This window comes from Ambystoma mexicanum, chromosome 1q (genome assembly GCF_040938575.1).
Source record: "Ambystoma mexicanum isolate Mex_15411 chromosome 1q, UKY_AmexF1_1, whole genome shotgun sequence".
In the NCBI taxonomy this organism is placed as follows: Eukaryota; Metazoa; Chordata; class Amphibia; order Caudata; family Ambystomatidae; genus Ambystoma; species Ambystoma mexicanum.
In genome coordinates this window covers 309,161,756-309,178,864 of record NC_090922.1, presented here as the reverse complement: position 1 = coordinate 309,178,864, position 17,109 = coordinate 309,161,756, and the positions used below count along the sequence as shown (strand labels likewise).

The window sequence follows — 17,109 nt, the reverse complement described above, 5'->3', positions numbered from 1 at the left end:
GAGCCAACGCCCACTCGTGGGAGACCGTGCTCTGCCTGCTCAGAGTGTCCGCCGCCGCATTGTCGTCTCTGGCCAGATGAGCTGCATTGCCCCTCTGCACAACGAAAGTGACCCTACCCCCCAACACCACACCCCTTTTTGTTGAGGTAATGCATGGCCGCTGTTATCCGTCATGATCAGGACACTCTTCCCCTGTACAGAGTGAAGAAAAGCCTTCAGGGCAAGCCTGATGGCCCACAGCTCTAACAGATAGATTGATGTGGAGTTTGGACTCTGAGACCAACGAGCACTGGCGGTGCACCCCAACCTGTGAGGGAAGCATCAGTCACTACTGTCACCTCTGGCCAGGGTTTCCAAAACTGTTTCTTCATCAGGTTCCCTTCGTTGGCCCACCATAGAAGATCCTGGAGACCGAGAGTGGAATCTGACTGGGATCCGACATCTTGCCAGAGAACTGACCACTGCATCTTGAGAACCCACTGCAGGGATCTCATCCGCAGCTGGGGCTCTAGCATCAGAAAAATGCAGGAGGCCATGAGGCCGAGCAACCATAAGAATTCAAAAGCCGGGAGACTCTGTGCAGATGGTGGACAAGTTTCAACATGCCCAAGGTGATGAGCCCTTCCCTTGGGAGGCAAACACTTTCCCGAGGACGTGTCTAGAACAGCCCTGATGTACTGGAGCTTTTGGGAAGGTGTCAAATGCGACTTCTTGAAATTCAGGGAGAAGCCCAGCCTGTGGAGGGTGTGGTAGGTGACACTAAGATGATCCAACGACAGCTCGGGAGAACGCGCCCGGAACAGCCAGTCGTCCAGGTAGGGGTAGACTTGAATCCCCCCTCGCCCGAGGTACGCTGCCACCACTACCATTAGCTTGGTGAAGACCCTCTGGCGAAGGTCAATCCGAACAGCAGGACCCGAAACTGAAAACGAGAGTCACCAGCCACAAACCTCAGGTACTTCTTGTGCGCGGGATGAATCAGCACATGAAAGTAAGTATCTTGAGGTAGAGAGACACCAACCAATCCTGAAGTTGAAGGGCCTGGAGGACTTGAGAAAGAGTGACCATCTTGAACTTGGCCTTCCTGAGAAGTTTGTTCAACCAACGCAAGTCCATGATGGGTCAAAATCCCCAGTCTTTCTTTGGGATAAAAAAATAAGGGGAATATCATCCCTCTCCGCTACAGGCACCAGTTCTATAGCGCCTTTCTCTAGCAGTCAAGATTTCCTGCGCAAGGAGCGGATCTGGAAGCTTCAAACAGTTTCCCCGGTGGATTGTCGTGAGGAAGTAGCCGTGGGCAATGGTATTCAGAACCAACGCATCTGAAGTAATGGCATGACATTCGAGATTCTGAGACAGTCTGCCCCCCAACCGGCGAACCATGGGACATGGCCTCATGACTGTTTGAAGCGGCTGTGGCAGTGCCTGAAGGCAAAGAGGCAGCTGCCTGAGCGGCTTTGACACCATGATTTCCCCAACCACCACGGGTACTTTTTCCGCTGGCCCCTTTGACTGGTGGCCTCTCTCGTTCTACCAAAGGAGGAGTAGTAACAAAAAGAACCTCCCCTCCACTGATGTCCCCTAGGACGAAAAGGCAGAGGTTGACGCACTGCAGCACTTAAAGATTTCGCCCCAGCTTTTGAGGTCTGCAATCTCTCAAAGCTCTCGTCAGCCTTGCTGCCAAACAAATGTGCGCCATCAAAGGGCATGTTGAGAAGACAGGCCTGCACATCCGGAGCAAACCCAGACTCCGCAACCACGCAAATCTGCGGATAAGGGTGCTTGCATCCATGGATCGGCTAACACTGTCGGCGTATCCAAACCAGACTGAATGGATTCACACATGGCATCCTTGCCGTCCTGCACGAAAGCAAGGAACCCATCCCTTTCCTCCCCCTCAGGAATATGCTCAGCCGCCAAAGAAACGCAATTCCAGAGTGTGCGACAACCTTGCCAAGGCACACGTGGAATTGGCAGATTTCAGGGCCATGCTCCCAGCAGAAAATACCTTCCGGGCCCAACCGTCGAAGCGCTGGTCGTCCCTATCCAGAGGGATGATAGGGTATGCCGCCTGCCTCAATGTGGCAGTAGCCACCTGAACCACCAAACTCTCGGGATTGGGGTGAGTAGATAGCTGGGGTCACCAACGGAAGGGCGGTATTTCTTGGTCAAAGACTTATTAACAGCCGGAAGAGATTCTGGGCACCGCCAAGCAGCTGCCACCCTTTTCTGCAAGTTAAGATGAAATGGCAAAACAGGGTAAGAGGACGGACCTTGATCCAAGTTGTCCGTCAGATCATCCTGCACAAAGTCTTCAGGACTAAACCAGCCCAGATACTCCGAGACTCGCGCCATGAGTCTCCTATAAGAAGACTCTGCATGAGCCACAGGCTCAGGTCTACCAAATTCCACTTCCGGGGAAGTGTCCAGCCCACTTGCATCATGGAGGGTCTGCCTCAACTCCTCCAACTGACTATCTCCAGAAAAAAGTAGATCATCAAGGTCACCAGGTTCCTGAACCTCAGATCTTTCCTCCTCTTCATAAATATCATCCAGAGGGAGTTGAAGCCCAGGTCTGGGGACAGAAGAGGGCCTGGAGGCCAAAACCGGCCCCACAGACTTAGATGTAGCCTTTCTTGGAGGATCCACGATATCCGGGTACTCCAATGGCAAATTGAGAAAAAATCCCCGAAGGCGCTGAAGGCTTAGACGTTGAGAGCGTCGACAACCTAGACTTTGTGATCGCCGAAGGCTTCGGCGCCGACATCGACGACTGATACAACAGCAAGGCGTCTATGTCCGAAAACGGATGGACACGGCGCTGAACAAGTCGACGCCGGCCCCGAGCCCTCAATAGGTTGCTGCGGTCTCGCTGGAGATGAGGATCGTCTCTTTTGACTCTTCGATTCCTTGTCCGTACGGGACCACAAAGGCTCCCGATGAGTCGCGTTGTGTACCCGAGCCCGAAGGCGTGCAAGCCACGGTACGAGAACGATCCTGGCCGGCTTCATCAGAAGGCGCGACCGGACCAGTGCCCTGCGATTGAAAAAAATAAAAAAAAATTTCAAAAAAAAAAAATCGCTAGCCTGGATTGTTTGAACGCCGCCCATTCCTCCGGAGTCTAGGACTTCGTAGGGCACGTAACCTTCCTCGAGGCACCATCCTCCAAGGAGGATGGGGAAGGCGGCTGGTGATGGCGCTTCCTAGAGTGCCGGGAACCACTCCGGGACCAAGATCCCTGGGACTCCTTCCGAAGCGGAGACTCGCCCCTCGAGTCATCAGTGGAAACCCCCTTGGACTTGGAAGTCTAGGACTTAACAAGCTTAGAGGCCCTACCTGGAGCTTCCCCTTCTGCTCACGCAAAGCCTTGGCAGTCAGCGACTGGCATTTCGAGCAGTCAGTGTTGTGCGACTCGCCCAGGCACCGCAAACAAATGCGGTGGGGAGAGGTGAGCGACATCGTTGACTTGCAGTCCCGGCAGGTCTTGAAGCCAAACCGCAGAGTCGGAGGGGTCGAAGAGAAAGACATTGTAATGATGCACACGAGGCGCGCCGAGTCTCACGAAGTTAACACGTCGGTAGAAAAAAATGGAACCGAGGCTACGGGCGTCATGCGTCCCATTTATAACATCCTGTGACGTCGTACTCGACGGAGGCCATCGAGGGACATTGACCTGATGCCATCGACGCAGGGCGCCCTCTGCCGAAAAGGTTTCCGAAGTGCACAGCTGTGGCCATTACATGTCAAAGATGTGGAATACGTTGGAGGACACAATCCATTCGAACTGCAGTTTGAGTCTGTACTGGACAGTCTCTGGCAGTGAGAAACGGAGACAATGCTGGAGTTGATCCCAGTCTGCATCTGGCTTGCAGGGCTGTTGCTAGGTCTGAAAAAGATCTGGCGCTACGCTAGAAAATTACGGGACTCAGGGCTAACTGGCCTTTTGGTTGTAGCCCCCCCGAGCTTCTATCCGGGGCTAAAACCAAAAGAACCAGGCTATATACCACTCAGTTCCCCCCCCCCCCAAACACCTCTGCTGTAAGGAGAGGGCCTGAAGCTGGGCTGGATATCGCCCACTGTGCTGAAACCAATAGACTGAAACCAACATGAAGAAATGGTGGAGGGCTACAGCTAGGAACCAGTATTGGCGAAGCCATCCACCGGGAACCTCACGGCAACCTAACCACAACTGGTGGCCTTCACTGGGCGCATGTCAGACAACATTTTTCTTCTGCAACTTTCCTGCCATTGTCTGCTATGGGTCCCCATTCTTTTTGCTCCGTTTTATTCATGTCCTGACTTTTTGAAGGGAAGCCTTCACCTTCAGTTCTATTGCCTTTTGTTCACAGGTTATGGAGAAACCGATCAGTCCTTCCCACCATCAGTACTGGAAAACTGCTTCCCTTTTGAATTCTTGTATTGTCTTAAACACTGCACGCAGCACCTTACAATGCAGTACAATGGGGAGATTTCTTTTGTCAACCTTTTTTTTTCTTTTTTAAACGCACATGGGATTTTGTATTACTTTTATATGTGCCTAAACCTGGCTGGTGGCAGAAGTTCTGCTTTAACCATGTGTGTATTATATTGTGTGTGCACATTCGGATTTACCGCCTATGGCTACTAAATGTGGCTAGTGTCCTAAAATGGTCGTGCCACAAGATTGGCTTGTTCTTTGGCCATACTGTAGGTTGGCCTCCTTCTCAGGCCAGCAAGCAAAGTCCTTATAAGAGGGAGAGAAAGGTGGGCTGAGTACGGGGGGTGGGGGGGGGGTGAGTTTTAGTGTTAGGGAGATCTGAGTTTTATGCTTAATCCCCTCTCCTAGTCAGATGCCCCCAGGACTATATGCTGGACTTCTGGACCTTTTTCTTACTCTCCTTCATGAGGGGAGCCCGTTTCCCCTTTCACTGTTCTTAAAAACGACTGTTCTGAAGGATAGAGGGATACTTTGTATCCTTCGTAAAACTAAACTCATGAAAGATTAGCACACACCACCTTATGTGGAGTGCTGAGAAGATACCTGGTATCCCCATTCTATCTGCTTGCGTGACTATGTCACAGTGACAACCCTATACTTCTGGCTGGTGGCAGTGGACTTTTTCTACCAACTTCTGTGCTATTGTCTATCACAGACTGTATTCATAGACTCAGTTATGCACAAAAGGGTCACCTATGTTTTAACAGTGGCTCCTTTCTTTACTTCGGGGTTGTCATTTGTTGTTCTTTGGGTTTCTCCCACCAAAGCTCCCATTTTTTTTAGTTCTACTTTTCCGCCACCCCAAAACCCCCATTACCACACCCAAACCCATTTTTTGTTTTTTCCAAAATGGGTTATATTTTTGTTTGTTCGTTAAAATGTCATTAATTGTTTTCTATTCAATATAATCACTGCATACCACACAAATCCCACCAACTTCAACACCAGTGTCAGATGAGTTTTCCTAAAATCGTATTGGTAGTAAGACTTTAGTAAGCTATCTCAGTGGTTTGTAGATCTCAAACTCTCATCAGTCTGTACTAACTCAGGATCTTGGTAGAGTGACAGAGCAGCCAGGCTTATTTTATGAGGAAAATGTGTGCCATAGGCAAGTACACTGAACCTTGGGGAGACATGCACACCAAAAAAAACAGATTTATAATTGATATAAAATTATATATTATAAATACACAGCAGAATCACTCTAAATACTTTAGATGTTTACACTACAACACTTTGGAATACTTCAGAATACACTTCAAAGGACAGTTTCATGTTTGTTTGCGGTTACATTTGTAGCAATGTTAGAAAGAGAAAAGATAATGTTATATCAGTTATTACGCGGACCTGCGGTTTTTAACAGCTCATACGGTAATACATTTACTCTGCAAACACATAGTAATGTCACTTTAAGGGGAGGGGACAATGGTTGGTTAGTGTAACTGGTTCAAGGTTCTAAAGAGAATTTTTTCACACAGCAAGTCTTTAAGTCCAAAAACACAACCCTAGCTAAAAGGCAGTACGGAGAGGACTCAAAGTCTGGACAAGCAGCAGAATACGAAGAGTTCCAGAGGATTTCTTCCAGTATCTAGTGTTAAAGAAGCAGCAATTTAACTAGCAAGGGCGACCTGTAAAAGCACTCTGAAGGGACACACGCAGCGGCTTTAATCGGAGGTAAGAGGAGGTGACCCCGGACACCTATAGGTGCACTCCAATGCGCTGGTGTGACTTTTTGGAATCCGGTAAGCAATACCTTTTCCCCCCACTGTTAGGCAAGATTATGTGGAGTACCCTTTGGGTGCACTACAGCAACCCTGACCTGCTGGCAATAGGAACCCAGCCTTTGGTATAAGTCTGTACTACAGAGGTTGGTAGCCAGGCTTATGTCAAGAGGGGTCAATGTGCGCAGTGAAGTGGTTACACAGAGGTTCACAATGACAAGAATTCAAATAAACTCTTACACTCAAGGTTTCATGTTTAAACAATTATTAATTTAACATTCAGTTGTACAATCCTTCTTCAGAAAGGAGCAAAACATGTAACTTCAAAACACACTTTCTCTAAAGCAGATACCACCCATTGGGGTGGCACACAGACACTTCCTACACCCTCTTGCGACTTAAACAGCTAGGACACTGTGGACATTGATTTATCACTAGTTCATTTAGAGCAATACTGAGTTTGGTGCAAAGGTTAGATAGGGGAATAAAACAAACGTTAACACATTTCATAAACAGGTAAGTACTTTTTTGAACCCTCCAATGCTTTCCTGGGGGAAAGGTAAAGACACAAAGTCAGAGGTAAGAAGAGTTTCTCGGAGCCAGGACAGCCAATGTTGGTTGAACAAAGCCTAGGGAAGCTGAAGATCATCTTTGCTTGTAGGCAAAAGTCTTGCACAATGTTTTTAGAAAGGTTTGTAGGAAAAAGATCACTTGAAGGGCCCCAAGTGGGGAGGCTTGTGAGGGGCAAAGTTGCGAGCAACTCTACAAGGTTATCCAAGACCAGTCTCAACTGAGAACAAGTAAGGCTACACCACAAGAGGTAAGTTCTCAAACTTTACAGTACCTTTGGTTAGAAGAAATAGTTCCAGCTGGCTTCTGTTCCTGTGTGGCTCTGCAGATCCTGTTGTTCCTGTGCCTCAGTCTTGGGACAAGAGGGAGGACTTCTGGGGACTGCTGCAACACAAGGTAAGGTCGGCGGCAGCAATGGCCAATTCAGTAGCACTCGCGGTTTCAGCTCCTCGAGTGTCAGCAAATAGCACCACTGCGTACTCTCGGATACCACTGTAGACTTCCCTTGCATCTGGGGTCCAGCACTCAGTTGAGGTGGCTCAGGCTTGGTCAGTCCTGCTTCAGGAAGACCGGAGGATCTTCCTTGCAGTCCGACTCAAAAGCGATCCACTCAATTTGGTGTTCCTCTCCCTGGAACTTTAGTTCCAGGGAGAGTCCCTAAAGTGCGGGGGGTCTCTACGGTAGAAGGAATTAGCACATTTCTGAGAATTCTCCCCAACAGGGGGCAATCGGTAGGTCTTTTTAGGAATGGGCGACAGTAACAGTCTGCTACTGTGTAGGACCCATGCATCTTAAGTTATGCTTCGTCAACTCTGGACATGGTAAGAGTTTTGTGGTTGGAGTCATTTTGCTGTTCCACCTGCAGCTGAGGGTAAGTCCGCGGGTGTTCAATGTAGAGTTCTTCCTCCTCCACCTCTTCCACGATTGGGTCTTCTTTGACCTCTTTGTCAAAACTGACCCCTCCATCCTTGACATGTAGATTGAGGTTGTCTTATTGCCGCCCCTAAAGATTTTGCTGCCACTCTAGAAGCTAGCAGTTTTTCTAGACTGCTATTGGCCTTATGCCTAAACAGAGAAGTACAGTCAAACGTCATGGCTAGCAGATGTGCCTGAACATCCGCAGAAAATCTAGATTTTCTTAACCGAGCCATGCGTCCAAGTACTGTGCTGGCAGCCATTGCTCTACTGACCAAGTTCACTGTATCCCAACTAGATTGTAGGGATCGACTCATGGCATCTTTGCCATCTTGCATGAGGCTTAAAAAGCCTCTCACCTTTCCCTCTGGTATGTGCTCTGCTGCTAGAGCAGTTACACCCCAAAGGGTATGTATGTATTTCGCTAATGCACTGGTAGCATTGGCAGATTTTAGTGCCATACTTCCTGCAATAAATACTCTTACCTAAAGAGTCAACTCTCCCATCTTCTTTATATGCTGTAGCATAAGGACAGGCTGTAGCCTTTGAAGAAGCTGTTGCTGCTTGAAACACTAAGCTTTCAGGCGTTTGGTGCCTGGAGGATCTACTGAAGCAGTCTTGTATTTCTTTGTTAACTTATTAACAGATGGAATAGAATCTGGTTTCAACCAGTTCTCCATTACCGTTACTCACTGATGCATGATATGACAATACAGCTCATCTAAATGGTCCACTGTCTAAGATATCATTGTGGTGATCAGTCCCCACAGTAGCTGGAGGTCTAGACCATCCCAGATATGCTACTTTACCAATAACTGCCCTGTAAGAAGGATCAGTATAACCAGATATTTCAGCATTACCAAATTCTGTCTCCGGTGAGGTTTCCCAGCTACTGGTTTATTTTAATGTTTCCACAAGATTCTGCATCTTGGACTATCTGAAATGAATTCCTCTGGAACGTTTGGTGTTCCACATTCATACCCAAAAGGGGGCTGATCCTCTTCCGCATCATCTTCAAAGATTGAACCCATCTGCCTAAAGACATCTGGTTTAGGAATGGGTTGGAAGAATTTCCGATTAGGAATAGACTTTGCAGTCTTCGAGAGCAAAGAATGCTCTGACGAAGCCTAAGGCATCGAAGGCTTACACAGCTTATTCGAAACGGTTGACAACTGCGTCAGCACTTTGTTGCTTCAAAGGCTCAATATATATTATATGCCTCGAAGGTTCAAGAGACAAACAATGTTTCGATTCCTTCGAAGACGACTTTGATGCCGTTAGTGAATGTTTGGAGGCGACGCCAGCTTTTTCTTGTGCGTCGAAGAAGATTCCTTCGATTTATGTTGAGGAACCTCTCTTGTCGGGCTCTTAGGCACGCGAGAAGGGGACATACAGGACTCCCTACCTGTCTCAATAGACGCTAAGAGGTGGCGACTTTTCTTGGACTCCTTTAGAGGCACACTAGGAGGAGCAGGTTTTTTAATAATGTGGAACATTTTTAAGCAGAAGTTTTCCAACTCCGCTGGAGTAGTTTTTTTTTTTTTGGAAAGTAACTTTCAGTAGAGGAAGAGGAAGGAGGACCTGCAACACCTTTTCTTACCCTTTTTATGGGAAGAGGACGAGCGTTTTGAACAATACCTCGACCGTCTACAGAAGAGACGAGGATTTCCTTGTCAAAGGGGTTAGGGCCGGGGATTTGGGGCGAGTGCTTACCTAGATCGGGTTTCCCTTTCCTTTCCCGCAAGGCCTTAACTGTCATCGATTGGCACAAGCTATAGTCGACCTTGTGGCCCGATCCCAAACACCACAGACTAACATGGTGCGGGTCTGCGATCGTCATCTTGGCCCCCACAGTGTTAACGCCGCTTGAAGCCGGTCTTCAGTGTGGAGGCCATATGACGCAATTTAATCACTGCAGCGATTAGCTCTGAAGTACGCAGCAATGCGTAAAAAACGGAACTGAGGCAACAGTCAGCGCGCGTGCCACTATATACCAGCATACACTACGGAGGCCATTGAGGACCAAGATTCGACGCTCGACCCTATGGAAAAAGTTTCCGAAGCAAGTTGCAAGCAATATGAGTAATATGTGGGAGGGCACAATACATTCGAAATGAAAATTCTCCTTAACACCGAACACACTGTGGGTGAGAGGACGAAGGCACACAAAAAGGAAAAAAAGGGGGTGGCCGGTATACAGTCCGAGCAAGCTTCCCCGGTTCTGGAATCCTTGGTGGATAACAGAACAGGAAGCAAAACAAATATTTGCTAACAAAATGTAGCTGCAAAGCACAAAGGTTAATATAACAGAAAAAGTTTGCGGTTGCTCTACCGTAAGACAGAACCATGAAGAGTAACAATCACTGAATAATGCTGCCCCTCTGTCAAGCAATAGGCTTAGGTTTACCTGCACATCATTCACCAGTAGTTTGCCACGTTTGTTTAGCTCTTTCATAATCTGAAGAATTGCCATTTTAACATCCACCTGCACCTTCTTCTGGATGTCAGTGACCTGCCGGATCCTACAAAACACAAGAAATAAAGTAAAGAAATTATTGGATAAAAATACACATACAAATAAACACTCGCTAGTTATTGTGCATGTTAAGTGATTTAAGTTTGGTACATTGAATATCTTGAGAGCTGCGCTATACAGCTTCAAGTAGTATCCAGGAAGACTATTTAACCCATCCCATAGACGGTAGTCGGTTCGGCGCACAAACTAAGTTCAAAAGGTGAGACCACAGAAAAAAACATCAAAGTAAACAAATGTCAACATGGTCTAATTAGTTTCCTTTTCGCAAGCTTCTAACTGGCTAGCGTGGATATCGTTCTTAGATGCAGATGCTTAGAATGGCACCATTCTGAGAAGAAATCTTCAGATAATTTACATTCATTTCACTTTTCATAAAAATGCTGTTAAGGGATTTCTAAACTCTGGCCTGGTGGGCAGATGTTTAGAAGGCCACCCTTGTTTGATGAACAGGGGACACTTCTGGGAAGATAGCCAGACCAATTCACGGTAGCTTGGAGCAGCCAAGGCTAAATCTCAGGAGGAGCGAGGGTGTTCAGGGGTCTCCAATGAGCACACAAAGTGAAACACTAGAAACTACAATTACAGTAGTATACAAAAATGCACTATTAGAGGCCCAATAACACAGCGAATAATGACATGCACAAGGAAAATACCAAACAAGCAACCCACTATGTAATATATGGGATACGTTGCTCATTGTTATTGTATTTCTGATGCTTGTATCTGCTTAGATTCACAGGCTATGCACAGGCTGACATCTAGTGGTAGCTGCAGAGTATTACATTATTTGTTTTCGAAACTCGAAAAGGGACGTTGAAAGGGTGTGCCAGTAATACTATCCTTAGTGTGACATCTCCTGTACCCATGGTCCTTCACACGTCAAAGTCCATCTGATTGTTTTGTTTATGACAGGAGGTAGCATGAAGTGTAGCGCAAGTACAGATATAATAAAGCAGTTGAGAGCTGATAAGCCAGAAAACATCTATACACCTTCTACTCAAATGGGAGGAATGGTGGGTGCATGTGAATCTAAGCAGATACAGGTATCTGAAATACGATTACGGTGAGTAATGCATCCCTTCTGAGGCTGGCGGATCTGCTTAGATCACATGCCATGCATAGATTAGCAAGCAGTATCAGGAGGAGGTGGGTTGTGATAAGGTACGTGCTAGGGAGAATTCTCATTTCTATGCCAATTCCCTTCAACCTTAGAGACCCCGCAGCTCGCTGGACTTTAGAACTTTTTAATTTTAACCCTGGAGGGAGTGAGCCTTTTTTCTCACTCATTTGTTTTGACCTGATTTGGATTAGGTGTGTCCTTTGTTTTGGGAGTCTGGCAAACTTCCTAGGCATCTACTTTTTGGATGGTGACACAGCACCTTCAGTGCAGTAACAGAGAAATCCTTTAGATTTCTCATAAGGTTTAAATACCTTTTCTTGTGAGAACTACTGTTCCCAAGAATAGTCAAGTGAAATTCACTTTACTTACCTTTTCTCTTTCTAGGGCCGGCACACACCATCTTATGTGGAGTGCTGGGGGTTACTTAGTAGCCCCTTTTTCTACCTTCAAGTAAAAAAAATGTTATGTTACCCTCACTACTTTAAATGGCTGGTGGCAGTGGTTTAATGTTACTACGATTTTGCTTTTATGAGGGCCAGCTGAATCCTCAGCTGTAGTATAGCACCCATAGGTGACCATTGTGTTAATCTTTTTTTGCCATTTTCTTTTTGTGAAGTCTTTCTTGGGTTTTACTCTGCACACCAAGCCAGGTTTGAGCCCTTCAGTACTGAACCCTGCCTCTGTCTAAAGTGCATCTGGAAGGGCAGGAAGTGAGGGAGCTTCACAAAACTCTGCTGTCCTTTGTCTACCGGAATGCCTAAATGCACCCAGTCCTGATTGGCTAGCTGGCTGCCCTTGCAGGACAGCCACCCTGCTGTTTGAGTGACAGCTAGGCTGTGCATGAATAGGAGAAACCTGCTTAAAAGGCGAGGGTTTTGGGACTGAAGACAGAGTCAACCACTGGGAAGAACAACCAGACGAAACCGTGAACAATGCTTGCTGCATCCTCCGGGACCTTTGAATTGCCCTGTGAAGCCCTGCTGAAACTTTCTAAAAATCAACATGAGAAGCTCCGTAAGGGACTTCCCTTGGGTTAATGGGACCAACTAACCCAGAGACAAACGCCATTGGACCATCCTCCCCGACTGGCTGTACTTCGTTGCAGCTGCAGGAACAGAGTGCCAGGGGTTGAGAAATACGTAGTCGAGTGCAACATCTATGATTCAGCCAGAAGCTCCAGGAGTCTCCACAGGAGCCCCCCCAGAAGCAGGATGACCAGAGCTCGAGTCCCCTCAGAGTGCAGGACTCGGGTGAAGCAAGCCCAACCGGTATCCAAGATCCACGGTGATGCCATTTTACCGAGCGCTGAAACCGCTTAGTGCTGCTTATCTGAAAAGAGCCTGTAGCTGACGCTGACCTCCGAATTGCTGCCGCAGGAGTCCTCCAGGCGTCTTCCCTCTTCCCACGACTGAAGCCCAGGAACCCAGGATCTGCATCCAAACAGAAGCCAGCTGGACACTCTTCATCTAACCAAAAGATACTGTTCCGACTTAGGGTACTTACCTCAGTGTCTTTAGATTTGCTCTTCTCATTTGAGACCTGCAGTAGCTACTTTGCTAGAGTTGATTTCAACTCTAACTGTTACGCTCACCTGGTATCCACAGGGACCCCGCTCAGCGCTGGTTGGATGATATGCACCTCAAACCCTCTCCCTGATTCCGGGTGGTGCTTTAGATTGCAGTTGAGCCTGAAATACAGGAGGGCTGGATCCAAGATTTAGCCGTCTCTGGTGGGGTGCCTTCCCACCTCCCTTGGACTCAACCTTCCCTTGGTCCTCTCCTCACGTTGTTTCTTTAGAAAGCGTGCTCTCCGTCCTGCTCTTCGTGGCAGGGGCGCGTAGTCTCGTGGGGGCGTGAATGACCAAGTTCTGTCCTTAAGGTAGGTCTTGCTGCTTTGCAGTCTTTGTACTCAATACTGTTCTTGCCTTCCTTTCTCCTATGTGATTAATGTCTTTTCTCTTCCCTTTAGGTGAAGATTTGGCGTTGTAGTGCAGGTTGGGCTAAGCACCTGCCAATAAACAATGGTGCGGTGCGTGCGATGCAATTCGGTAAGTAATGCGCGAGGCGCGGTGCTGTTCTGCCTTTTATGTGCTAACCTGTCTCTCTCCTTTTGCAGGCCGCGATGCTCTTTCCCGGTAGGCGTGGTGTTCCGGAACGATGCCGGCCAAGAGGCGGTTGACCAGGTAAGAGTCTTGCATTTTCAATCATTCGTGTGCACCTTTAGTGAGCGTTCACTAATACTCCCCTTGTCTCTCTTTTCAGGTTGCGTCGTTCTGGGAAGCGTGCGGTTTCCAGAGGATGGAATTCGCTGGATTGCTGTCCCCAGGTGAGCAGAATCGGAAGCTAGCGACGGACTGAAGACTGGATGCTGTTTGCAGGTAATTTTCTGTAACGGTGTCCCTTTTTTTCTCTGCAGGCTCACGGTCCAGAGGATAGCTGGTAAGAACAACACTGGGCACGGTGGGCGTTACGCTGCATTCAGCAGAATAACGAAGCGTGTGCTGCTGTTTGGGTGTGGTTTAAATAGCCTTCCCTGTAAAGTAGTCCAGGCCAACCACCCCCAAAACACTATACCGCATAGTTCCGTTCTTGGTAACTGAGCTATGTGGGTGCCTCCATGTTGACTGCAGGCCAAAAGAAAGTAGTCCAAGGTAAATAGTGCCACTTTAAAGATGCTCTCCATAATGAATGAGCCTGGTGCCAAAGGCACCAGGACTGACTCCAAGAGAGTCTTGGATGAGGTTTTGAGGCCTTTGAGGCCATAATGGAACCCCAAAACCCGGCCCTAGCTGTCAGGCTGCCTTGCCAGTGGGGGTCAGGGGTAAGGGTCATGACAGATGAATTGAACCGAATATTCAATGTCTAAATTCCAACATATATGTACTGAATTTTTCGACTTCTGAGTCGAAACTCAAAAACTTTTGAGTTCCAATCATTTGTTGGTCAGATGATCGACGAGTTGGTCCCAAGGAGTGGAGCCATATATCATGGTCAAGTTAGGCATGTTGACGGTTATAATGCCAATGTGGCACTTACAAAAAAGAACCTACGGAGATCTGTGAAACAGATCCAGTGTACTGATCATGACAAGGTTACCCATAAGAAGTTAATTGGGACGCTCAAACAAACGTATAACAACTACTTTAAATCAAGTCTGCAATGCTTCAGAACGATGCAGAAAAGATGCTTGGGACCCTAATTGCTGCCGTCGTGAGTGCATTCTGGTAATTGGTGAATGGGCAGGACCCCAATTTTACCTCCTCCCAATCGAACTCGATATCCGAACAAGATTGGATTGAGTTCTTAGGAGAAAGATTTGGGAAGTCTCAAATAGACCATTGGTTTTGGACTAAAGAGGAAAGGTGTAATCCCTGTGTGGAATTAGAAACCATCCAAAAATTGATCTCTAGGTGCAAGCGATCAAGGGCCCCTGGACCAAACGGCCTGACAAATAATACCTTTAAGGACAATCCAAATTTACGGGCCCATCTCTTGCGCCTGGAGTTCACTGACATACTTTCCTCAGGGGTGACCCCTGTGTGCTGGAACATGGCTCAGGTAGTCCCGATCTTTAAGTGTGGTAACAGGACAGATCAGTCAAATTATCGACAGATTCCTCTAATCGATGTGGATTGTAAGATCTTTTCATCCTCCCTTCTCTCACACCTGGAGGAGTGGGCACACAGGTGCCACCCGTCAGATCAATTTCAGACAGGCTTCAGAAGGGGCCACTCGACCAACATTAATGGGCTTTCCCTGAAGTGCGTGCAAGAGGCGGCGTGGTTGAAATCAGGGGGCTGCACGTACATGGCCTCAATCGACCTGACTGCCGTGTTCGACCAGGTGGATCGAGCCAGATTATGGCAAAAACTGGCCAGTTGGGGCCTGCCCACAGGGCTTTTGAGACTAATTAGCGGGGTTTATGAAAACTGTGGGGTCCGGGTTTGTCTAAACCAAGGAGGTGATCTTTCAAGGAGAATCGGATCATTTCAGGGGGTCAGAAAGGGTTGTACATTGGCACCCTGGCTATTCAACCAATATTTTTCCGATGTAGCCATTTTGCTAATTAAAGAAGGACTCCTGGCCCCCAAGATCGGCAAGGATAACATTTGGCTTGCATATGCCGATGACCTAATATTTGACAACACTAGGGTGGGGCTGCAACAATCTCTTACCAACTTTGAAGCATATGCCAAAGTCAATGGGTTAACAATTAATCCTTTGAAAACTAAAATCTTATCCTTCAGTAAAGCAAGGATAAAGACTTCAGGCTTTATTGCAAGTTGGGTGAGACTCCCCTGAAATTGGCTTGGGCAGTGCGATACCTGGGGTTTCATTTTTCAGCCCACCCAGGTCTCGAGGTATTAATTGAGCCCATTTTACATAAGACCAAATTGCTCGAAACTCAGGTGGTCAGGATTGACCGAAAGTTTGGAAAGTTCTCCCTGAAACCTGCTCTAATTTCTTATGAGAGCAAAATCATACCTAACCTAATATATGGCCTAGAATCGTTATCCGAGAGAGTGCGCGAAACACTCAGATTGAGGGTCGCATCTGGAGAAGATTGTTGGGTATGCCTACTGAGATCCCTGTCTCTGCAATTAGGTTTGAATTGGGTATGGTCCCGATGTGGGCACAGGTACAGTGGGCCTGTAGATCCTTTTATCCCAAATTAAAACTGGAACGCCAAACACACTTAACTATCTGATGGGTAGTAACCTGGATCTCTCTCACACACTGATCTCTGAGGGAATCGGTCGGAAGTTATCCTTGAGGAGATTAGAATGTCTATAGAGAGCTTGATTTCTAACACCATGTCTGTAAAACGTGCCTTATTCGATTTTGATTGGTGTCAAACTGTCGACAAATTTCATTCATACCCCTCTTTTTTTCATTTGAACCATGAACATAGAGCCCGAGGCTCGCCCACTAAGGTTATCCTACAATTTCCAGATAGACTTTTGAGGTATTGTTCTTAACGCCAGAGGGAACATTCTTCCTACCAGAGACATCTTAGTTAGAAGATCGCCGATTCCTTTGGACCAAGCCGGATATGCAGGTTCTGTTCGGCAAAGGGGGAGTCTTTAAAACATCTGGTCATGGAGTGTGTGCCATTACAGCCGCTTAGGGCTAAATTCTTGGAGCCCCTTAATGTAAATTCCATCCTATACAAAGAGGAATTGGCATGGAAACTGTGCCTGAACATTAAAACCATCCATGAGGGATTAGCATTAGCTGGATTTATCAAAAGTTTAAACTTGTAATACAGAGCCAAATCTCTACTTTTTACTTATAAAGATGTATTGTGTTAGGAGGATGGTTTAGGTTATAAGAATTGAATATTTGTTTTTATTCGATGCATATTAGTATTCTGCTTTAGTTAGGATTTATTATATTTTTTTACTTGGAATGATTACTTGTAAAGCTTGGTTGTACTGATGACTGTATATTTATTTTCTGTTTTCTCTCTGCATCGTTTTATTTTTAATGGTGCTGATGATGAATTGGAATTGTTATTTTTTTTGTCTTTGCAAAAGTTTTTAATTTTTTTTTTTTTTTAAACTTGTTTTTGATGTTTTGTAAAGGTTTGAATAAACCAAACACAAATGAAAAGAAAAAATAGGAAACCCAACCTTTGGTATAAGCTTGTACTACACAGTTTTGGTTGCGTGTTGAGCAGCCAGGCTCATCTCAAGAGGGGTCAAAGTGAGCTGTAGGGGAGTTGCAGAGATTCACAGTGACAGTATTCAGATCAACTCTTGCACACAAGG

General features: G+C 46.8%; 1 protein-coding gene across 1 annotated transcript in view; it reads right to left on the bottom strand.

The window, feature by feature from the left end:
- Positions 1-17,109, bottom strand: part of TRIM28 (tripartite motif containing 28) — a 980,216-nt gene that overhangs the window by 854,417 nt on the left and 108,690 nt on the right. Inside the window, exon 6 of the mRNA XM_069639014.1 lies at positions 10,091-10,205. Within this exon, the coding sequence (XP_069495115.1) occupies positions 10,091-10,205 (115 nt within the window). The remainder of the gene's footprint in view (positions 1-10,090; positions 10,206-17,109) is intronic.